Raw genomic sequence first — 23,430 nt, forward strand, 5'->3', positions numbered from 1 at the left:
CATATGTTTGGAATAGAGGTTATTGTCTTTCTTACTTTCTGTGTATTGGTATTCAACAACACACATTAGATCTGTGGAAATATCCTCACATAATTACAATAAAAATCATTCTTGAAGTCTGAAATGTTTAATAAAACAACAACAACCTGGTTTTGTCTCAACTCTTTATTCCAAATGTCCAGTGTCAACATGAAGGCCGAGATGCTCACTGAATTATGTGGAATTATTGATAAAGAATAAGAAATATTGCAGCTTAATTGTCTTTTCAATAACTATAACTTAAAATTCTTTCAGCAGCTCCTTTTCTTTTACCATATAAGCTCATTTACCTTAACAGACGAGGCTTCAGTATCAGTATCAGCAACACCATCTGGTTTGACCTGGTAACATTTGAATGTAGAATTGCTTTGCGATGAAAGCGAGCATTCATGCATACATTGACCTGTGTAAGCGAAAATATTATTTATCGGCATAAATTAGTGGTGATGCGTTTTATTGATAACGCTTCACTGGTAAATGTGAATTTCTCAGCTGTGGAAATGTGAACAAAAGATCAGCATCTTCATAAGTTATGGTTCCAGTTTATTCTGGTCTATGGACAGTCTGTGGAGTTTGTAGTAGTTCTTGTTTTCAAACACGTTAGGAAGCTTTCGGACACATGTCCTGTGTTTGAGCTTCACTGGACTTTCAGAATCAAAGAGCTGCAGATGTTAAGATTCACACAAGCCTCAATGAAACGCCTCACAAACTATTGTAGAGGCAGTGGAACTAATTCCTTCACAGTCAACTGGAAGTCTGTGAGACTGAGGAGCGTTTCATCTTCCTCCTCCTCCTCCTCCTCCTCCTCCTCACCTCCCTGCTGCTGAATAGACCACTGACTTCACCCCCTAATTCAGCCCTTAGTTTGGATCTGTTGGGTCTGGCCCCACCCATATGTGAGCAGCTTTTGTCACTGGTTGGGAAAGAAAAAAAAAACTTCTTTTCAGATTAGTCTTCCCCTCAGTCCTCCCTCTCTCCCTCTCTTCCTCTCTCCCTCCTCCTCCTCAGCATCAAGTGCAGCCCTGAGCGTCCCGGCTGCGACTTTCTCTTCTCTCAGCCTCTTTTGAAGAGGCGATGAGGAGAAGGCAGCCTTCACCCCGCTGATACCAGGACGTCTGGGATTTGTTCTCTGGTGGGATCATATTTGTCTGCATCCAGGGACAAACAAACAATCCGCAGCGGACTTGGCAGATCCATCAATCGGATGAGAGCAGGTAGGAGGACGTGGAGACATGCAGATAAGAAACTTTTAGCATATTAAACATCTTGATTTTCACTTTTAAAACACTTTTCCTTTTGTTATTCCTCATATTGCTCATCTAGATTTAGATTAATTTGGTTCAAAAACTTTTTTTTTTTTTTTTTTTTTTTTTACAATTTTGATCATTCAGAAATCCATTAAAGAAGTTAATCAATTAAGCACAAAATTGCATTTTAAACCTTCCAACTGCATGAATGTACAGATTAATTGGCCCTTGCTGGATTAGTGCAAATGACACTTTTTTTTAAATGGAATTCCCAGTTTGATTGAATTTATATATTCATTAACAAGTTTGTATGGATTGGTGAAAATGCAGTAGATATAGTTTATTATGGATCTTGACTTTTTTCCCCCCTTCTTATGAAATATAATCTGTTTTTTAATGTTAATCTGTCTATACAAACAGCAAATAAGAGGCTAAAGTTGACTCAAAGTCATAAAAACAGGTCACAATGGATGGATTCACGTTTTAATAAAGGCGGTTTTGACCTCGACATCAGACCTGCTGAGCTGGACGCAGAGGTTTGCGCCACAGCGCCCTCCACCGGCCACTGTGGGTGCAGCCCACTCAATGACTCAACGGTGGGATGGAGAGAGGGTACAGCCTCTTGTTTAGCTGACAGCAGTGGAAAATGCTTTGGTTGAAAATGAGACCCAAAGAGCCACCATGGCACCATATCAGTTTCCACTCTGCGCCGAATAATTGCAGGTTTTCAGCCGGAGTTTCTCTTCAGTGCCTCAGCCTGGCCGGTGGGACTAAGGGTCAGTTTTGTACCCTCATTTATTGAGTCTGTTATACAGCTCTTGTGGGCTTGTATTTTATTGCCGTCTCTTTCAGCCTGGTTAGACGCTGGCCGCGAGGATTGTTTTATTGGGCGCTCTGTGGCAGGATTAAGCCAAAAAGTCCTCCATGCAGTCTGCTGGATGGCAGCACAGAAACCTTAAACAGGTAATATTTCAGCTGACAAGTAGAAGCTGGGTGAAAATGTCAAAACACTGAGATGCACTGGCCATGAGGTCATTCTCAGCTGGGTCTTCTGGGAGCTTTTCCAGACCAGACCGAAAGAGAAGTGAAGTCCCCCTAAAAGACTGTCCTCCCGATGCAGACGTCAGCCTGTTTGTGACACTTTATTCAAGCCACAGTGAAGGTGTCCCTCTGGTTCTTCACTCTTAACTCCAGTCAGGAAGTAAGAGTTGGAGTTGTACCCTTGCGTCCAGAAAGTTTCCTTTCCTCGCGTCTGAAGTCACCCGTTTGACTTCATCACCGCAGCCACGCTGACGAAACGAAGCCCTCCTCCTCCGCGGACTACGTGATGGTCTGCTGAATCCATTAAAGTTGTGAGTTTATTCACAGGGTTTATCAGAGACATTGGCCTCCTCATGCTTGTACAGTGGAAGCATGAAGCAGCGGCCTGTCTGAGGCCTCGGGCGCACGCAAGGAGCCTCATGGAGCAAAAGAAACCAGATATGGTCATTACTGGAAGAGAAGGTTAACCATTGTGGCAAACCTCCAAGCCAATGTCTCAGCTCATTCAAAGGCTCAGAGTTCATCTTTTCCTTGTGGCCGCCTGCAGCTCCAAGCAAGACTCAGCGGACATAAATCTGCTCCAGACCGCACGGCTAATGTGTCATCTAGCAACGCGCTTTAAATATTCACCAATGTATGAAAATTCATACAGGCGTCCTCACAACAGAGCATCCAAACAGCTGAGCTGAAAACCTTTGAGCAGGGCTGTTTTATCTTGTGTTCTGGTCTCTGTCGCCCCCTTGTGGCTGTAAGTGGAACTGGTGAAAGTAAAATAGAAAAGAAATCCTTGACTAATCCCAGAGGGAATTTCTTGAAAATGGATATTTAAACATAAAAGACATGCAGCATCCAAATCTGTTAACATTAAGTCTTAATTAATTATAGTCTAAATATTTTTTTAATCTTTCATGTATGCTATGTCAAAGTTGTCACTGAATCCCTTTTTTTCAGTAGATTTCCCACTAAGCCACACCTGCTAACCTAATGGAAACAGTTCATATGGTTATTTGTCTCAGGTCAATTTTATTAAATTGCTGACAATCCATCATTGCAGGTTTACATATTTTCAGTTTTCATATTTTTTTAGTGTTCCTGAAAGTTCTATCAGATGATCTCCATTGAGGATCATGACTCTTCTGTTTCGTGGTTCATGCAGCCAGTAGGTTTGAACTACAGGTGGTGACAGATTCTGTTGGAAAACTCCTCTGTAGAGAAACAGAAATCAGTTGATGCATTTAGCCAAGAGTAGTCAGTAAACACAAACCCAACAGCAATTAACTTCACTTCAACTTTCAACTTTACTTTAGCTCTCAAAATGATTTACACATTTTTTCCCAATCACGGTGTCACACACTCTCCTGAATGGAAAATGAAGTGCTACAGTGTTTGTTCACTGAAAAGTCTGGTTTGAACAGGCAGGAAGCTTGAACTTGGCTGAGCCACCTCCACCTACTTGCTCTTCCTAAGAAGTCTGTCCGTCGCTATAACTGAAGATGAAGATAAATGATTTCCACGTCTGTTCTCTCTGTTGCAGAGCCAGGCCCAACTTAACAATGGGCCCCATCCCCCTGTGTCTCCTGCTCCCGGTGACGGTGCTGGCTGTGGTGGCGGCTGTGGCGGCCGACCCGTACGTGGTCAATGACGAGTACACCTGGCCCCAGTGGAAGGTGCCTCTGGTGAGGAAGAGACGCACCGTGAGTCTCAGCAGCCCCAGCTTCTCGGCTCAGTCTCAATCCGAGCTGAGCGGGACCTGTGGGATCGAGTGCCAGCGTCGCCTTCCCTCGCCCAGTCTGGACGACTTGGAGCAGCTCCTGTCCTACGAGACGGTCTACGAGAACGGCACCCGCACGCTTACCTCAGTGTCAGTGCAGGGCCTCAACGAGGTGACGGCCTGGTCCAGGAACGCCTCGTCGAGCACCCGCCACAAACGGGAGGTTTACGGCACAGATACTCGCTTCACCATCGCGGACAAGCAGTTCTCCACCAAATATCCCTTCTCTACATCTGTGAAGATCTCTACGGGATGTTCTGGAGTTCTGGTGTCACCGAAACACGTGCTGACCGCTGCCCACTGCATCCACGATGGGAAGGATTATCTAGATGGAGTGCAGAAGCTTCGCGTTGGTATCTTGAAGGAGAAGTCCAGGCGAGGGAAGGGAGGAAAGGGAAGAGGAGGACGAGGGAGGGGACGAAGAAGAAAGGGAGACAAAGGTAAAGAAGAAGCAGAGGAGAAGGAGGAGAATGGTGGGAAAGGGGATCGGAAAGGAAAAGGGAAAAGCAGGAAAAGCCGGAGTCGGCGGAGCACAGAATCAGAGAAACCCTCATTCAGGTGGACCAGAGTGAAACAGACGCAGGTTCCTAAAGGTTGGTTCAAAGGTGTGTCTGACGGACTGGCTGCGGATTATGACTACGCTGTTCTGGAGCTGAAGAAGGCCCCGAAAGTCAAGCACATGGACCTTGGTGTTATCCCCTCGGTGAAAAAGCTCCCTGCCGGTCGGATCCACTTCTCCGGCTTCGATGACGACCGTCCGGGAAACTTGGTCTACCGGTTCTGCTCCGTGTCCGAGGAATCCAAGGATCTCATGTACCAATACTGCGACGCCAAACCCGGCTCCAGCGGCTCCGGCGTGTACATCCGCCTCAAAGAGCCCGGCAAGAAGAAGTGGAAGAGGAAGATCATCGGGGTGTTCACTGGTCACCAGTGGGTGGACGTTAACGGCGACGGGATGCAGCAGGATTACAACGTGGCGGTGAGGATAACGCCCCTCAAATACGCTCAGATCTGCTACTGGGTCCATGGGGACTCCAGTGAGTGCCAGGTAGCCTAAGACAACACAGGACCCCCAACTCCCCCACCCCCCACCCCCCACCTCATCGTTTACCCAGCACCCCCTGACTCAGCGTCCATGCTGTAAGACTCCCAAGACAACCAGGGGCCCGACGACTGCCTCTTCTCGCCCTGCCTTCCCATCAACCTCCTGTGCCTCACCCGACACTGACCAACACACACACACACACACACACACACACACACACACACACTCAACACACAGCCACCCAGACTCAGCGTTGACAACAACAGGAACTCATCAGCGCATCAAGAGAACTGTGGCTCTTCAGCTTTTCTAATTTATTTGCAAAAAAATGACACAGAAAAAAAAATATTGTATGTATGTGCAGCTCTGCGGATCCTTTTGACTTGTTTTTCTTTAAAAAAAAATATTTGGGGGACATCTTTAGGTCCAATGTTGGAAGGGCTAAAAGTGATACATTCATATTCCTACTAGTCTAGAAAGTTGATTTCCACCACTGTAGAAAAGAAAAAGTGTATTTGCTTTGACAAAAGTCCCAGGAAAATTATTATTATTTTGCAAAGGATCTAAATGAAGATACTGAGATTACTCTTTTTTTATAAACATTTTAATTGCTGGTCTTTTGCTTTGTGTATATCTAGAACGTTTTTTACAACTACATTTTTTTTTTAAAGACTTTTTTTTTTCTCTGTCTAAATAGAAAAAGGCTCCTCCTGGATCCTGGATAGAAGCTTGCTTTTTCTGATTTGTGTGTTTTTCGTCTTTTTTCTTCTTGCAAAGCAGTGAAATGTGGTTTCATTGTTGTGCACATAATGATATCGGTGCTTGTCCAGAAGACGTGGTGCTAATTTATAGAATATAAACTTTTTTTTGGGGTGGGAGAATGGGGTGGGAGGGGAGACTCTTCAGAATATATTTTGATAGCCTAGTACTGTAACTTTGTATTTAATGTGAGGCTACATAGCGGGGTTGTGTTAATACGGGACTGAACCATTCAACAATTTACTTGAGCTGTTCATATTTCTCGAATTCTGGATTGTGAATTCTAAAAGATGACATTTGGATCGTGATATTTTTGATTTTCACGTTGCTTGTTTTCCAAACAAATAAATAAAAATGAAAATCACAAGTGGCTTTTCGAATACCAAATATCCGAAGGAAAGGATGCAGATTGAAGATGACAAACCATTAAATTAAAATCACTTCTTGTTTGTGTGTGTGTGTGTGTGTGTGTTTGTGATGGTCCTTCTTTCTTCTTAATCCTGTTTCCTCTGGCTGCTCTCAATCCATTTGCTGTAGCTGGTTATACTAGTTTATGTCGCTGAGGGACTTAATTACAGAAACTATTGTATTATTAAAATCAAATTCACTTATTAATGCAAATGAATTATTTGTTCAATTTCACACGTGAATCCAGAGTATGAGAACTGAATGTTTATTACATAAACTACAAGCTAAGAGCTGCAGACATGGATACAAAAAGATTTCTATTATTGATTTATTTAGTGACTCAGTACACCATCTAGTGGTTCAAACTGGTACTGAAAATTAGATGCATCGCAGTCATTGATTGCAAAGACAAGATATTTAATGTTCGAACCAAGAAACTTTATTTTCCTTTGCTAATAATCATCAACTTAGAATTTAATGGCAGCAACACTTTGCAAAAAAGTTGGCACAGGGGCATTTTTACCACTGTGTTACCTTTTCCTTTCAACAACACTCAGAAAACGTTCGGGAACTGAGGAGACCCATTTTTGAAGCTTTTTGGGTGGATTTCCTTCCCATTCTTGCTTGATGTACAGCTTAAGTTGTTCAACAGTCCGGGGTCTCCGTTGTTATATTTTACGCTTCATAATGCACCACACATTTTCAATGGGGGACAGGTCTGGACTACAGGCAGGCCAGTCTAGTACCTGCACTCTTCTACTGCGAAGCCACGCTGTTGTAACACACTCAGAATGTTGCTTGGCATTGTCTTGCTGAAATATCCAGGGGCGTCCATGAAAACAACGTTGCTTGGATGGCAACATATGTTGCTCCAAAACCTGTATGTACCTTTCAGCATTAACGGTGCCTTCGCAGATGTGTAAGTGACGCGTGCCTCGGGCACTAATACAGTCCTATACCTTCACAGATGCTGGCTTTTGAACTTTGCGCCTATAACAGTCCGGCTGGTTCTTTTCCTCTTTGGTCCGGAGGACACGACGACCACACTTTCCAAAAACAATTTGAAATGTGTACTCGTCAGACCACAGAACACTTTTCCACTTTGCATCAGTCCATCTTAGATGAGCTCGGGCGATAGCGACAAACTGTAGTTACTGACGGTGGTTTTCTGAAGTGTTCCTGAGTCCATGTGGCGATATCCTTCACACAGTGAAGCCGGTTTTTGATGCAGTACCACCTGAGGGATCGAAGGTCACGGGCATGCGATGTTGGTTTTCGGCTATGCCACTTACATGCAGTAATTTCTCCAGATTCTCTTTTGACGATATTATGAACCGTAGATGATGAAATCCCTAAATTCCATGCAATAGCTTGTTGAAAAATATTGTTCTTAAACTTTTCGACAATTTGCTCAAGCATTGGTTCACAAAGTGGTGACCCTTGCCCCATCCTTGTTTGTGAATGACTGACCATTTCAGGGAAGCTGCTTTTATACCCAATCATGGCACCACCTGTTCTCAATTAGCCTGTTCACCAGTGGGATGTTCCAAACAAATGTTTGATGAGCATTTCTCAACTTTCTCGGTCTTTTTTGCCACTTGTACCAGCTTTTTGGAAACATGTTGCAGGCATCAAATTCAAAATGAGCAAATATTTGCAAAATATATCAGTTTACCAGTTCAAGCATCAAGTATCTTGTCTTCGCTGTGTATTCAATTGAATATAGTTTGAAAAGGATTTAAAAGTCATTGTATTCTGTTTATATTTACAATTTACACAACGTGCCAACTTCACTGGTTTTGGGTTTTGTAGAAGGAGTATTATTTCTTCAGATTTAGCTCACTATTCTGGATGATATTAACCAAAGATATTCCATATTAAAGTATTAGTGATATGAATGAACAGTTTTGAAATGGATCAAAGACTGGAAATGAGTTAGAAAAAGGTCGCAGTTTAATAACAAATACATTTGTTTTTGGGTTTTTTTTTTGTTTTAAGATAGTATAATTTGAATTTTCTTTCAGGAGACAGGAGAAATGTTTTAACTCGTATCATTGCTGACTGTGTGGAAAATTACTGTTGTTTGGAGAGTCCGCGGCCTTAAAAATCTAATAAAATATACCTAATTTAAGTTCCCTCATGAAATAACAGTAGACGATGCCCAGTTCTTGGTTTAATGCCTGTCATTTTCTAATAACTCAACAGAATTCTGATGTAAATAACAAAATGTGACGGGTGGATATTTACCAAAAGCTCATTTAAACGGTATAATCACAGCCAACATTAAATAATGTTTCATCTCATGAGCTCAAAAAACAGGATTATCAATTAAAGTGAAGGAAAGAAGGGTCGTTCAATCCGTCATTGAGTTTATTGCATCTCAAAGGGCTTACATGCACTGGATAGGGCCATTGTAAATAAAATAAATTTACAACTCAACAAAAATACAATTTTAATTATACAGTCATGAAAAATGTCAATAATCTCCCATCATTTTTAATCTGAATCATGTCTGATTCTCACAACCGATCCACTAGAATGACAACACACAAGAGTACGCTTCTTTAAACTGTCCGTAGGTTACAGCTCAGGGGAGGAAATGGAACGCACCGTTTCCACTGGAGGTCAAAAACAAAAGAGGAGCTTCCACTTCGTGATGTTCTGAGGGATGAAGAAGCTCGCGGGGAAAAGGGTTCGATGATTTATCTGCCACACAAACGAGCAATTCAAACACTGTGTTCAGACAGCAGCCGCAGGTAAACCACTGTCCGTGGGAAGTTTTAAAGGTGCCCTGTGGAGTTTTTCTGTTTTATTTTTACCACTAGTAGTCAGACATTATAATTAGTAATAAGTCATTTGTAGTTGTTAAAACTGATTAATTTATCACATTTTTGAGATGTCAATCTTTTACATAAGATTTTTTTTTATTCTGCAGCTTTCAGCATGCTTTTTCTTTTCTTTTCTTTTTTTTCACAAACTTAACTTTGTTAGAAGTTTTTGAGCACTTCTCAAAGCCTGCTGGTCTGATTAAACCCTCATACAGGTTGATTTCGGCCAAATGTTTGACACCCTTGCCTCAAAATTGAAGTCGACAGAGTAGCTTTAATCTGTTTAAACTTTACCACTCCAGCTGTTAGATCTAGAACAGATCCAAACGACTCTGTCAGAACGCAGAGTTTTAACGGCGATCTTGTTGAATATAAAAATAAACGCTCCCGGTATGATCACAGCTAGGAATAAACCACCGGCTGCAGACGTACGCTCATGAAATTCACCAAAATAAAGTGTAGATGGCTGAATAGTTTTACTGAAGGAAAGTCTGAGTGTTTAAGATATGTTATTTTATAGCAATGCCAGCAAATATCGACAGCAGTCTGGAGGATTATTCCTTAACGAACCAAATATAAATGACAAAGAACAATAAGACAACAAAACAAACAGAAAAGTAAAAGAAACCACAAGTAAAAAACAAACCAAAAAGAAAACACGAAACAATATGAATCACTTCCTGGTCTGGTTTGACTCAGAAGCCCATAGAAGTGGTTTCTAAATATACAGTATATTTATTATTCATACAGCTGGACTTTCCAATTACTTTCAAATGATGACGGGAAATAGAGGGATACTCACACGACTTCATACAACTTCATGTCAGATTCACATTAATATTTCTCTTCAACAGACATACAGAATAGAGACTGAATCCTCGCCAGAGAAATTTATGTACATAGAGGACCTTCCTGTAAACAACACACAACATGTTTCTCCAGAATGAAAACAAACAAAAGAAAACAATTAAAAAAAAAATCTACTGGGGTTTGGTTCAGCACTCTCAACCAATCAGAGTGGCACAAACAGGAGCTCCTCCCCCTCCACGAGGAGGCGGAGCCAAGGTGGGAATGGGGCGGGGCTTAGGACACCAAAGCACATTCATCATTCAACTCAACACTAGAAATAAAGCTAAACACAAACGCTTCCTCTCATCTTTCTTCTTATTTTTTTTTTTGACGTGGTTTTTGCGTGATTTTGTTTAGACAAAAGATTAGTACATCGACATAAGCACACGCTTGATTTCTTCTTCTTTTTTTTTTTTTTCCTGGTATATTCATATATAATCCGCTATGGTTCACTTTCACAGTTTGTGCTACGACATCACACAGGAGAAGGGAGGGAGGTGGACGGACGGGGCGGAGAAAAGAGGCTCCGATAAGGTGGAGTAGCTGAGTGTCGCTGCCGTCGTCCCGGCACGAAACGGACGCCAGATACAAAGGTGAGCGGGCTCTGATCCCCAGAGGAAAGCAGCTGAAAGAGAGGAGTGACCACGGGTCAACACGGAGGTACCGAGTCAATCTGGCGTTCAGCGGACCGTGCAGGCTATTCCGCCATGACAAGGTCAGGACTACATGTCAGCTACAAGCTGCGCTCAGAGGTTTTGAAAGTTTCATCTCGTGTTGAATGTGTGTGACTGTCTCTCTCTGTTTGCTCTGAGGTGACTGTGTATCCTGTCTTCCCGCTCACTCAGATGAAGTGGTTTAGAAGATGTATGGATTTCAGAAGATGCAAAGTGTTGCAATGCTGCATATGTTTTTATAACTCTGCTTAGATATTGTTTTAAATTCATGAAAGAAATTCACTTATTTATCTATTTCGATGTGTTTTGATAGTAAAATGAATAATATTAGTCTGCAGCCCTGCGCAGGGAGACTAATTGCAGAGTTGCATGCTGGGTGCGGTGTGAGCTCCCACCTGGAGCGTTATAAGAAGTCCTTGAGGTCAAGTTCTGCCAGAGGGTCCTTGGGCTTCTTGGGGCTCTGGTTTGCAGGTCCTGGAGAGATCTGACAAATCAAAGAGTCACAAATTTTAATACAGCCATGGGATCACACATTAATCACACATTCATGAAAGCTAAACTGGCGTTGCGTATCTTTGTGATGGAAATCAGTCACATTCTAGGAAATGTGAGGACACAGTACTGAGTAATTGAATTAACACATATTAAGCTGTAATTATGCATGAATATTCACTTAGTGCAGCACAGATACAATTATCCGTGAGTCGCATATGAGCGCCGATAACTGCATCTGTCAGTCATCAATTATATGTTAATTCTACATGACAGGATACTTAATGTCATTTTCTGGAAAACTGAAATAAACTGGGCTGATATCGTTACAGTCAATCAGCCGAACAACATGAGAAAAGTCGGCGTTAAATATGGACTTGAGTGGGTGAGACGTGTTACCGGTGCTCCTGGGGCAGCGGCTCCGGGCGCAGCTCCAGCCACCCCCGTGAAGGGGGGTCTCATCATGGGCTGTCCCATCATTGGCTGCCCCATCATGGGCTGCATCAGGGGAGCGCCGGGGCCTCCGGCGCCGGACTGACGGGACGAGCAGAGCATTCCATTCTCAATTTCTCTCTTTTGCACAGAGTTCCAGCTCGACAGTGAATGAGGAGTCAAACCAGTCTCACCATGCCGAAGCCAGGCTGCGTGCTCATTGGTGCAGCTGCTCCGGGCGCTCCAGGAGCTCCAGGAGCAGCACCGGCCTGAGGAGACGACAAAAAAACATGTCTTATATTCTATTCCACTGATCTAGCATCTAAATCATTGGATCGGTTTCATGCCATGAGCCTTGTGATGGTTTACACGGTGGTTCTCTCACCATGGGGGCTCCCGGTGTGCCCCAGCTGGTGGGAGCGACCTGTGGCATCCAGTTAGCGCCTCCTGTCAGCTTCTTCTCACTCTGCGGGTCCCTGCAGAGAAGAACGCACATAAACGATCCAGAAACACCGAACCAGCTCATAACCGCTGCTGTCAAGAGAGACGTGAGCTGTTAATAAAACGGTGTCTCTTTTTAGACAGTGACTGGTGCATCTTGTTTTTCTGGCGAACTCAAAACGTTGAAGTGAAGATTATCCTAGGACAGATCATTTAGACAGAAAACTTACTTTTTCTTCATTCCCAGGTCTGAGCAGAGAAAAGACAGAAACAAGGAAGAAGTTAACTTCCATCAGTTAAAAAGTAAATGAAGAAATACTGCGTTTAAAAAACAAAGAAAAGAGACAGCTCCATCTACCTCCCACCAGGTTGGCCAGTGATGAGTCCAGGTCTCCTCCGATGGTTTTGGTGGGAGGCGGGGTGGCGGGGGGAGCCCCTGCGATGCCTCCCACTGCAGTGGGCGTCCCCATGCTTCCCGCCGTGCTCCCGGCGGTGCTGCCCCCGGTGCTCTGCGGCGTTACGGCGGGCATCAGCAAGTCGCCTAGTCCACCCAGCACTTCGGAAAGCACATCAGAAAAAAACAGCAGCAGATTACTAAGACGTAGATTTCTAATCTCGCCAGCATGGGCAGAGGAGGACAGACGGATCGGGGGGGGAGGGGGATCCAGCGGTGACGGCATCAGCTGACAGCTGTGCATCACATGCACCGTGGTGGGCTGGACTTTGGACACACTGGAGCATTCAGAGGGACAGAAGTAGAGCAGCAACACTCACTTTGCAGGACCCGGGCCCAGTGAGACCACCTGAGGACCCGGGCCCAGTGAGACCACCTGAGGACCCGGGCCCAGCCCCAGACCGGCTGCATGTGGGGCTGTTCAACATCAAGGTCTCACAGAAACTCTCTCCTCAGTGTGATTACTATCAGGTGGCGCTACACACTACGAGCAGTTAACAATAATACAAACTGACGTCAAACTGATCGCTGTTTGATTAATATCTCCTTTCACCATGATCTTTCAACTAAGCCTTTAGCCATCGGGGTATCTAAGTCACATTGCGCAACCTCTCCAACCTTCTTCATTTTTGTTAACGCATTTTATTAGCGACCATATTCCAACACGTTAAGTCTTCTATTTGTATCATTTGATGCTTCCTCCCAACTATTTTAATCACTTATTCATCAGTCCGTCACTAACTTGATAGTTTTCCAACTGATCTTTGTTTCAGATTTCATGAATAACTCAAGTGTGTGGAAGAAAAAGAGAGGGATGTGTTTCATTATTCCATTTTTTTTTTAAATATACCATACAGATTACTTTACAGATTTGGTCAGTCTGTGCTGTGAAATGAGGCAAGTTGACTGTAAATCCTTTTTTGTCAATAGGTTTTATCAATAAGTTGCAGAAACTCTAATGCGGTTCACGTTGTGCAGGCCATGATAGTCTGCTCTAATGGACAACATTTTCAAATTCCTATGAATCATAATCCCTTCAGAGGGGCCACGGCAGCTCTTAGCATCACTATAATTGTCGGAAATGCCGCAAAATACTTTTCGCCTCAAACCAATGCTGACAGGGAAGTTTTATTGTGTTATGAAAAAAGGCTTTTTAACAATTCAAGGTTTTTTTTAGCCACTGGGAAAAACATATGATTGAGGTGTGGGAGCTGCAGGCCTTGGTGGCATGTGGTCACTCTGAAAGAGCCAAGGGTAAACAAAGACGGACTGTATGAACAGAGGCAGCAATTCTTCTCCCATGCAGCAGAAACACACACACACACACACGCACGCGTCGTTATTTTGAGACATGCAAATAGAGAGGCAGAAGTGGGGGTGAGCTGTCCAGAGTGCACATGCTGCAACGCAGTGCGGGGTTCAACTCACCAAGTACAGATTAGAAGAAGCAAGCAATGACCCAGCAGAGTGGAGACAGTGTGGATGAGGGAGAGAGGGAGACGGTGATTAGAGAAACGTGAAAGAAAGAGAGAAAGGAAGAAGTTTTTTTTTTTTTTTCCGGGGTGTGAGGAGATGAGGAAAGCGAAGCATTTGTGAAAAGTGCAATAGGAGAAAGAGATAAAGAGAAATCATTGCAACAGAGGCGGCGGTGCTGAGGAGGTAAGCAGTCAGCAGAATCAACAGTCTGACGTCAGGAGGACAGTGACAGTCAGCAGCACGGCTCAGTGTCGCTCATGCAGAAGTCAGGCTGTCGGCAGGAGGAGAAAACCACGGTGAAAACAGTTCAGCTTCGAGTAAAGCAGACCAGAAAGATGCCCATCCAGTAGACCTGTGCCAATGTGAACAGAGCCACTCCCACAGTTCGCTGGAACAAATATGATTGTCGAGGTTTCTTACTTGATGCGTCGAAGCCACCAGGGGGAGCCGACGTGGAGGATGCGGGCTCTGTGGCTGCAGCAGGTACTGGTGGTGTTGGCGAAGGAAGTGAGCCCAGAGCATCAAAGCCCGACTCCAGGAGGTCGTTCTGCACCGGAGCCGGAGCCAAGGCGGGGGCCAGGGTGGGGGCGGCGGTGGGAGCGAGGGTGGGTGACATGAGGCCTGGAGGACGCACGAGACGGGAGTGAGGCCGCCGTTTCATAAGAGGCTCAGTTTGCAGGAATCACAATGATTCCCAGGAGGAATACACATCAGATATGATACTGAAGATGAACATGAGAGAAAAACAGTGAGGCTGCTTTCATCTACAGCACACTGATGGAGCATTTAAAAACTAAATAAGGACATGAGGTACACATCAAAGCAGATATAAATAACTAGTGTAGTAGTAGCAGTATATTACAGGTCGCAGGTTTCAAGGGTTCAAACCTGCGTCCTCTGTACTCAAAGTCATGACTGAACCAATGCCGACATTAGAACTATATGATCCAACAAAAGTGATTTTGGGTGCCTCTGAGATCATGAATAGGCAAACAACCGATCACACATATCACACAGTTAGACAACTCCCAAGCAAAGGTTAATAAAGGAACTGAGAAGAAAAGAAATGCAGACAAGAAGTCTGAAAGATGATCTACATGAATAAATTGTTGCATTATTCGACAGTAGCCGTTTTGTGTGGTCCCCTCAGGAATCGCTGTCGACCTTTGTTCTAGAGGCTTGAGGCATACTGTGAGTATTCTCATGGCGCAGGGTTCAGGCCCTTTTAGTGAAGACTGCACTTTAACGCACTCTGGGGAAGCCTGACTGACGTCTACCTGCACACAGTGTGAACTGGAGGATTAAAGGACATGATTATAATCTACCGCCGGGCCATGGAGAGCTTTGGAAATAATCAATAACATGTTAAAATCAATAATAAAACAAACAGGAAGCCTGATCAAATGGGCAATGTGGTCATAAGTCTTGGTTGAGCTGAGCAGCTCAGTTCTGCACAGTCAGCAGGTGTGTCAGAGCGTTTTGATTTGTACACTACGATGATAAGTGAGGTGGGAGGAGATTAAGTGACGCATTTTCTGTAAAGACATTTTATGAAGACACCAATCAAAATCTATCACTGAAAAATAAGTGATCCAGTGGCAGTTAATCAAACACACCAGGCTGCTGATTTAAGGCTAAACAAGAAGTTTTAGTGTTTCACCGACAAATCTTAACATTAGCGACTCGTTCAGTGACATGCAGGTGAGCAGTAGACAAACTTCTAGTTGCAGTCACTAAAGAAGCTGCGTTTTGGTCTGAGCTGATGTGAGACTTCATCAGGACGTCTGAACCTCCAGACCTCTCCAGACGCGTCCCGGACCACTTTGGCATTGCTGTGTAATCAATTCACAAAGTCTGGCCAACTTTCTGTTGCAATTCATTTGGCAAAACCATCCCGGTCTTCATGTGCAGAATTTCCTCATCAGTTTAAAACACTTCCAGCAGCCATTTCCCAGCAATAAAACCTTTTATAAGTGATTTGTTGGTCTTTCATTTGGCTTTTGAGACTCTTCCAGCCTTCCTCAGTGAAGTAGACTTTGCACGAAGCATTTCGATGCCTCACCTCCCAGGAGGTCGTCTCCGGGCCCCCCGGGAGCGGAGCTCTGCGTCTCCTCCACAGGCCCGCCGAAGGAGTCTGCAGCAGCGTCCACAAGGCAGCATGAAGGGCAGAGAGGGGTGAAAGGTCAGCCCTGGACAACACGATGAGACACGGTGGGAGGCAAGATCAGAGACGGGAGGATTCTCAAGAAGCAGAATGTGAAAAGGGATCAATAGATACAAGTCAGCTTCTCATCTTAGTTCAGTTAAATTCATTTGTTATAAACTATAAAGCCTAGTCACTATTTGCAAGCATTTCAAAGATCTACTGTCTTTTCTCTCTATTCTAACATCCAAACAAGCATTTATCTGGGAACTTACTGTGAAAAATAACAAATGACCGAAAAAGAGAGGAAGGGAAGAAAAGTTAAATTCATGATACCTGAAATACAGAAACATCAGGTTCTGCTTTAGAGGTGTGTGATACAGAATAGCCACAGCCTTGCTTGTGAGGAACAAACAATCTGACAGTTACTGTGAGTTTTGGGTTGTTCAAAATGACACGAGGCTTTCTAGTCTAGAGCATATAGAGATGATTTTATCTTTTTAAAGAACTATTAAGGACTGGAATCAATGTTTAGTCCTCCAATATTAGCTTCTGGGATTTTCTTTACATGTGGAACAGAAATCCTGCCCACTGATCTAAAATACAGTACCCAGCAGGTCGATGACCGGCTCTGGCTCTGCTTTAGGCGGTGAGGAGGCCTCTGGGGCGGGGGCAGGAGCTGGAGCTGGAGCTGGAGCAGGAGCTGGAGCTGGAGCTGGAGCTGGAGCAGGAGCAGGAGCTGGAGCAGCAGCAGGGGGAGTGGTAGCGGCAGGAGCTGGTGACGAAAACGAATCTGTGCGTCAAAGACAAAAACAGAGGCCAAGTAAAGTGAATTACCACTTTTATCAGCGACAACTGCAATTCTGCGGATGGAGTGCTTGGCTCATGCAGCTAATCCGCCTGCTCTAAGAACTAAAACACACATGCAGAGGAGGAGGAAGAGGAAGAGGAGGAGAGCGAGCATCCCTGCATCTTTACTGTGTATCCACATCCTTGAAGTGCACACCGTTTTTTGAGGAGAGGTCTGGCCTGCGTTCGTACGCAGTCGCCGCCACCATGCAGAACAACAAGTGGTCGGGGCTGCACTCCGGTTGGAACAGGAAGGGAAACAGAGATGCAGTCGAGGTAAAGCAGCTGAACTCACCCGTCACGATGTCTCCAGCCGGAGCCGGCTCGGGCAAAGGAGAGGGCCCGCGTGAAACGGCAGGAAGGTCTAATTTACCGACGCAAGCAAGAGGCAGAGCACAAGAAAAGAAGGAAACCGTGGAGGTCGGGGAGCAAAAGAAACAGAAGCATTAGCGTGGCAGGTAGGACGGTGAGAGCAGAGAGCAGAGACAGAGAGCAGCCACAAACGACCATCTACGACTCCACACGTGGGTTGCATGCAGAGTTCTCATAGCACTATGGGGGACAAACCAAGACGTGTAGGAAAAAGGAAGAGTCGATACACAGGAGTGGACATACAGAAAACCAGAAGAAGATGAAGAGGTTCCACACACAAAGAAATGGATATCAGCTCCTGTACCTGCACCAAAAAGGTCTACGCTAGGAGTGGTAGCAGCTTTGGATTCTGTGGTAGGGCTTTGCTCAGGCATAGAATCAAACATATCTAAGAACAAGGACACACAACCATACGGACATTCAGATTTTTTCCAGTCAAAGTGCAAACAGAGCGATGAGTTAAGAAAAGAGAGAGAGACAGAGAGAGAGAGAGAGAGAGAGAGAGAGAGAGAGAGAGAGAGAGAGAGATGGTGGAGAGCAGAGAGAGCAGAAATTTGGATCATTGAATGGGTAAGTTGCAGTGTATCAAGGTCAGTGCAGTGCAAAAAGGACACAGAGCAAAGGTTAAAGGGGAATATTGACCACTGTGAGCGTGAAGACAATATTTAAATATTGCATCTGAAATATAAAAGATAAGGAAATTTCCAAATCAAGACATAGGTTCTAAGCCTCCTGCTGGCTCTTTGGATTCGTGTTATTTTAAAATCCTCACGCTGTCGCTGGTTTCAGGCTATATTCCACTTCCCCTCCTCGTGCCTGATGTGTTTCACCTGATGACAACAGTAAACACTCGGCTTCTCTTAGAGTCTTGTTTGCTGGTTTGTCTGTGTTTGTGTGTTTGCTCCTGTTATCTCTGTATTTCCTTCCAGGTTTTTGAACTTTTTGGGATTTTATTTCGTCTATGTGTTTCTTCCCTGGATGATAATAAACCAAAGTATAGCTGTATTGCAAGTACTTGCATAATTAAAACATGCAAACCTGATCATTCAAATAAATAAAAATGTTTCCTAATAGATTTCTTATTTTGGCTTATTTATTCTGCTCTTTTAAGCTGATTCTTCCCTATTTCTCAAGCCTGAAGCCACAATCACACACACACATATTTTTGGGGCCTTACTGAGTGTATTTTTCTGTTTCACGAGCACAACTATAAATACAGTATCGTGAATAAAGCACTTCTCAAACAGGATGGACGATGTAGCTCTGCTAAACATATCGCTCTGGCATAATGCTGCTTAAAGTATTATTATGACTTAGAACTTGCGTTTTGTGAGCAACAATTTTGGCTCAAGTTGACTCAATATTTAACAACCTGCTATTCTCTTATTATTTTCAACATTGAGCAATATTCCCTTTTAACTCAAGTGCATAAAATACAATAAAGCATCCTCAGCTTCCAGCGTGTAAAACACACACCGGTCACAAGCAGGTGAAGAAAACTGTTTTCTTCCCTCTATGTTTTGGCAAACTCTTTGTTAGTAATCAGGTTAGTAATCAAAACAATTTGAGCCACCTCTGTTCATGAAATGCCGCAGATGTCAAGAGGTGAAATCAATGCAGGTATTGATCATTCGTCAATGAACATTAGCAACTTCCATGATATTTCTTTTTATTTCTAAATTAAGATTTCAGAACAGAGAAGATCAAAATGTTTGATTAACTGTAAGTGAACTGTACTGAGGGGAAAAGAGATCATGGAAAATAGAAATAAATCTGGAATGTAGGGGCTGGGCAGATTATTGTTATCATTGCTACTACAATCATCATCAGCAGCATGAGCAACACAATCATCATCATCATCATCATCAACTTTAAACCTTCATCATCATCATCGTCTAGCAGGGCGATGCAGTGACAGGCAGAATGAGAGCGAGAGGACTTTACCACCAAAGATATCTAGAGTCGGGGCGGCTGCGGACTCTGTGGTGGTGGTGGTGGTGTCGGAGGTGGTGGTGGTGGTGGTAGTAGCGGTGGTGGTGGTGGTGGAGGAAGGGGTGGGGGCGGCGGGGGCAGCGATGGGAGCGATGATGGTCGGCGCCTCACTAGAGGTGGGAGGGGTGACGTCGGCGGCAGCGGCGGTGGCGGGGCCCCCCGGGTCGGAGGGCTTCATAGCGAACAGGTCCAGCTCTGGAGCAATGTCCGCGCTCCCCTCGGTGGTAGCGAAGGGGTCTTCAGGGACAGCGGCGGGGGAGGGGTGGAGGGGTTAGGGGGGGTTATGATTAGAGAAGAAGGGAACGGGAGTGGTGGATGGAGGAGGAGGAGGAGGAGGAGGAGGAGGAGGAGGAGGGGGGGGTTAAGGGTTTGTTAAAAGAACAAACACTGTAAAAAGCATTTAGAGCTCCGAGTCAGGGTCGAAATTCACTATCTCACTGGAACTACTATGGAACATTCATGTGTCCGCTGGACAAATGTGAAGCAGCACATATAGGTAAGACTGTCTGGAGAACTCGATCAAATCTAACTGAAGTACCGGAAGTATTGTGCAAACGCTATGCTCACTTCAAGCCAATTTCCAGCAAAGTTCAACCAACAGTCGTGTGAATGTTGAGTAAAAAGAAGAGAGAAAGTCTCCTGCAATGGTTGAGCAAGTTTAATGTGAATCTAAAATTTTATGGAAATCTCAAGACTTAATCAAGAAAGTACGGTGAAAACTTTCTGTGAAAATCATACAAAGATCAGCTGATAAGTTGAAGAAGGTTGAACACAAATTGAAGAATACATTTGTTTGAAGGTGAGCTGAGCGCTGTATGACATGCATTTGAACTGGACACTAAATTTCAGTAGTTCAGGAGACATTGTTGCCAATTTACTGCAGTTCCAAGTGAAAATATTCACACATTTCTGCTTTCTCTCCTATTTTTTGTGTTTCCTACTAGTTGCTAGCTGCAGCCCAGTGAGATAGGAGCTTACAGGAAGTAAAGCAGGCATGCGGTCACTCATTAACTTCTTCACTGCATCCACAGGCCAGTGGAGAACACGTTCTCATCAGCTTATAAGTGCAAAACCTAAATATGTCTCTCAAACACTTTAACATACCTTTCACTTCAGAGGAGCTTCAGTCACAATAAGCATGAATAAAATTTGTCTGTAACACCCAGCATTTCAAAATGAAAGAGACAAAAAAATAATATGGCCGACAGTGTCAGAAAGCAGCACTACCTGCAGACGCAGTGTGAAGGTAATGCCAAAGAAATTCTCAAACAATCGGGGTGGTTCAGTAGGCACAAAACTACGCTCCCAAAATGTAGCGTAAACATGAATTTCAGGATTATTTTGGCAAATAAACAGAGCTGGGACATAGCACAGGTTGTTACAGTCACTGGATTGGAATTTAAACCATCGTAGGCCAGAAAGAGCAACTGAGTATATATCTTTTTAATTTAATGAAAATAAAATCTCAGTGATGGTTCTTGGCTGGATTGTGCTTTTTACTGCAGTATTTAGTGGGGAAATTAGGAGTAGTTAGGATGACAGGGGAGGGGGGTCCATGACTGGGGCATTAAAGCAGGATTTGGGGTGAGACAGTAGGCCCTGGGGGCAATAACCTCTACTGTCTCCTATGGAAGCAGAAGCGGCTTTAATATAATAAAGAAAGGCTAAAGAGCTTCTCATACACACACGTTTGCACACACTCGCTCAAAAGAAGCTGTTCGATCACCCACCGGATCCGCCAAAGGCGTCGGCGGCGGGGCCCGCGGCCACGGCAGCAGGACCGTCTCCTGGGGAGGGTGCAAACGCATCTAGGGTATCGCAGGCGAGAACAGCGGGAACGCAAACGCAAAACGCAACACCCGGGCCGACACACCCACAGACACACAGATGTTCACAACAAAAGATGAGTCAACACATAAGAACGAACAGGAAACAAAAAACAAACAAAAAAAAATGAGAGGTCAGCATCAGGAAAGAAGCAGAATACAAGAAATATGCAGCCCAACGACTGAAGATCGTCTGATCATCAGTCAGGTTTTTGCTTTTTTTTTTATGGTTTTTTTTTTTTTTTACAGGGCTGCATAATGCTGCATTCAGTGAGTGCACGGTCTGTGCAGGCTTGTGAGATGAGGCAAGTTGTCACAAGTTAATCTGACTCTGTGACAAGGAGGGACATGTCAAGGATCAGGGATGGACAAGAAAAGATCTCTCTTTGACAAACTTTTGTTCTTTTCAGTAGCAGCTGCAGTGTGAGAGCTGTTATCACCAAAAAGACAAAATAACAACAAATAGAATCCAGCTAACACAACATTCACGTATAAGAACATCTGTAAAGATTACAAAGAGAAAAGCATTTTTTTCCCCATACTCAAATTCAATTTTTACATTTTTCTCCTGCTTTTTTGTTAATTATTTTAACCAAAATTGAATAAAAAAATGTTTAAAACATGGCCATGTTTATGTTATTAGTGTAAAATAAAAGCCAAGGAAACGAGTCAGAGGAAAAATATTAAAATGGGAGAGATTAAAAAAACTCTACAAATCCCAAAAAATATACTTCGTATTAACAGAATAAATCGTTTTCTGCAGGATTATTAAAGTGCGCACACCACCGGACACTGACATTGTCTTTTTTAAGCATGCGAGTGTTTGGTGATGAGTGTGCTGCCCCGAATAAACCCGGTGGAAAGACAGCGGTCGTATATTTTTGGGATGTGCCACAGAGCATAAGCATTTCGCCGGCGCTGGGCGGAAAAGAGGGAGCGTGATAGCTGGATGTTCTGTCAACAGAGTAGCGAGCACGGGCTCAACAGAACAGAATATAAAAACATTCTGAGTCAGAAGCATTACGCATCTTTCTCTTGTAACAAGATACACCGAAACAAAGGTCATTATTCTAGTAAATGTGACATTTCTCAAACATTTCTCCAAAAATGTCATGCAATGCTGTAATTTGTGGTAAGATAATATGGTAATTTTTATTTTTGACTCTTTCACTAATAGATTAAGTGGATTTATGGAGATTTTATACACAATGAGTGTGTGTTTTGGCAGTTTTTCAACATTACTGTGTGTTTTCAGGGATATGGAGAAGCTCATGTGTCAAACAATAGTTTTCAGCTTTTAAAACTGCAAAAACCTCAAATTTTATTTTGGAATCTTTATTTCCAACTGTATGCTCTGACAGGCCCAATATAAATGTTGTATCTCTACGTGATGTGAAGTTTAAAGAGCATGTTTGAAATCCCCTGATCTGAAAACCATCGGTCAGGTGACTGAATGTAAATGCAGCGTGTTGCAGGTGAAGCAGGCGAGCCGCCGTCCTGCTCTACGTCCCGCCCTCCGCCCGCACTGACCTCCGAAGAAGTCGATATCTGTGGTTGATTTGGCGGCGGCGGTGGTGGCGGCGGCGGGAGCGGACACGGGCAGCGAGGTGGGCACCGGGGCGGCTGCTGCAGCGGTGGGAGCGGCAGTGGTTGTGGGAGCGGCGGGGGCAGGAGCAGGAGCAGGGGCGGCGGCGGCGGCGGCGGCGCTGGCAGACTGTCCTCCTGCCAGGAGAGCTTCAGAGGCTCCGTCAGCAGCGGCCGGGGGCGCTGAACCCCGTAAAGCAAAATGCCACGAGCCAGTCACAACCCCCCCCCCGCCCCCGAGGAGAGAAACAGATGGACAGAGTGAGGAAGTGGAAGCTAAACAGCATCAGACTGACCGCAGAGTGACTGTCTGGCCTCTCGAGTGGGAGGAAGTTTGGACGCTACCAAAGGAAATACATGTGTCTCCCGAACAAACACAGCTTGACAATGAAAACAGAAAACTCCAGGTAGGGAGCCGGGTTTGACGGTGACAAAAAGAAAACAACAGCAGTCGTTTCTCATGTCGGCCTGCAGGAAAGTGCTGCCAGGGAGATACTCACCCTCAGCCAGGAGATCTGCAACGACACAAACGAGAGAAAACAGAGACGTCAGACGAAACGAGCCGCGTCAAGACAAGACGACGGATTTCAAAATGTGTAGACGCTCTTAGCAAATTAAACATCTCTCAACTGAATGATGCCAACACAAAGTGAGAGAGGAAGCAGAGGTAATGTGATTGAGGCACTGAAAAAGCTTCAGTTGGATTGA

The 23,430-nt window shown here is 44.3% G+C and overlaps 2 protein-coding genes across 2 annotated transcripts in view; one reads left to right on the forward strand and one right to left on the reverse strand.

Moving 5' to 3' along the window:
* The first annotated feature begins 1,061 nt into the window (after window positions 1-1,061).
* prss35 (serine protease 35) lies at window positions 1,062-6,289 on the forward strand. Its single transcript, XM_030102150.1, has 2 exons — window positions 1,062-1,253; window positions 3,862-6,289. The coding sequence occupies exon 2, from the start codon at window positions 3,881-3,883 to the stop codon at window positions 5,153-5,155; it is 1,275 nt and encodes a 424-aa protein (XP_029958010.1). The 5' UTR covers window positions 1,062-1,253; window positions 3,862-3,880; the 3' UTR covers window positions 5,156-6,289.
* Window positions 6,290-10,305: 4,016 nt separating this feature from the next.
* snap91a (synaptosome associated protein 91a) overlaps window positions 10,306-23,430 on the reverse strand; it is a 43,798-nt gene continuing 30,673 nt past the window's right edge. Inside the window, exons 13-28 of the mRNA XM_030102152.1 lie at window positions 23,223-23,237; window positions 22,669-22,905; window positions 21,043-21,120; window positions 19,265-19,549; window positions 17,625-17,708; window positions 17,244-17,312; window positions 16,710-16,892; window positions 16,019-16,090; window positions 14,377-14,577; window positions 12,385-12,582; window positions 12,257-12,275; window positions 11,971-12,061; window positions 11,780-11,854; window positions 11,553-11,687; window positions 11,057-11,145; window positions 10,306-10,612 (exon numbers count right to left, since the gene is read on the reverse strand). Coding sequence (XP_029958012.1) covers window positions 11,065-11,145; window positions 11,553-11,687; window positions 11,780-11,854; window positions 11,971-12,061; window positions 12,257-12,275; window positions 12,385-12,582; window positions 14,377-14,577; window positions 16,019-16,090; window positions 16,710-16,892; window positions 17,244-17,312; window positions 17,625-17,708; window positions 19,265-19,549; window positions 21,043-21,120; window positions 22,669-22,905; window positions 23,223-23,237 — 1,823 coding nt within the window. The 3' untranslated portion in view covers window positions 10,306-10,612; window positions 11,057-11,064. The remainder of the gene's footprint in view (window positions 10,613-11,056; window positions 11,146-11,552; window positions 11,688-11,779; window positions 11,855-11,970; window positions 12,062-12,256; window positions 12,276-12,384; window positions 12,583-14,376; window positions 14,578-16,018; window positions 16,091-16,709; window positions 16,893-17,243; window positions 17,313-17,624; window positions 17,709-19,264; window positions 19,550-21,042; window positions 21,121-22,668; window positions 22,906-23,222; window positions 23,238-23,430) is intronic.

Source organism: Salarias fasciatus, chromosome 11 (assembly GCF_902148845.1).
Source record: "Salarias fasciatus chromosome 11, fSalaFa1.1, whole genome shotgun sequence".
Classification (NCBI taxonomy): domain Eukaryota; kingdom Metazoa; phylum Chordata; class Actinopteri; order Blenniiformes; family Blenniidae; genus Salarias; species Salarias fasciatus.

Bases quoted from the DNA above. Each gene is read 5' to 3' on its own strand.
- prss35 (XM_030102150.1), top strand. From the start codon at position 3,881: ATGGGCCCCATCCCCCTGTGTCTCCTGCTCCCGGTGACGGTGCTGGCT.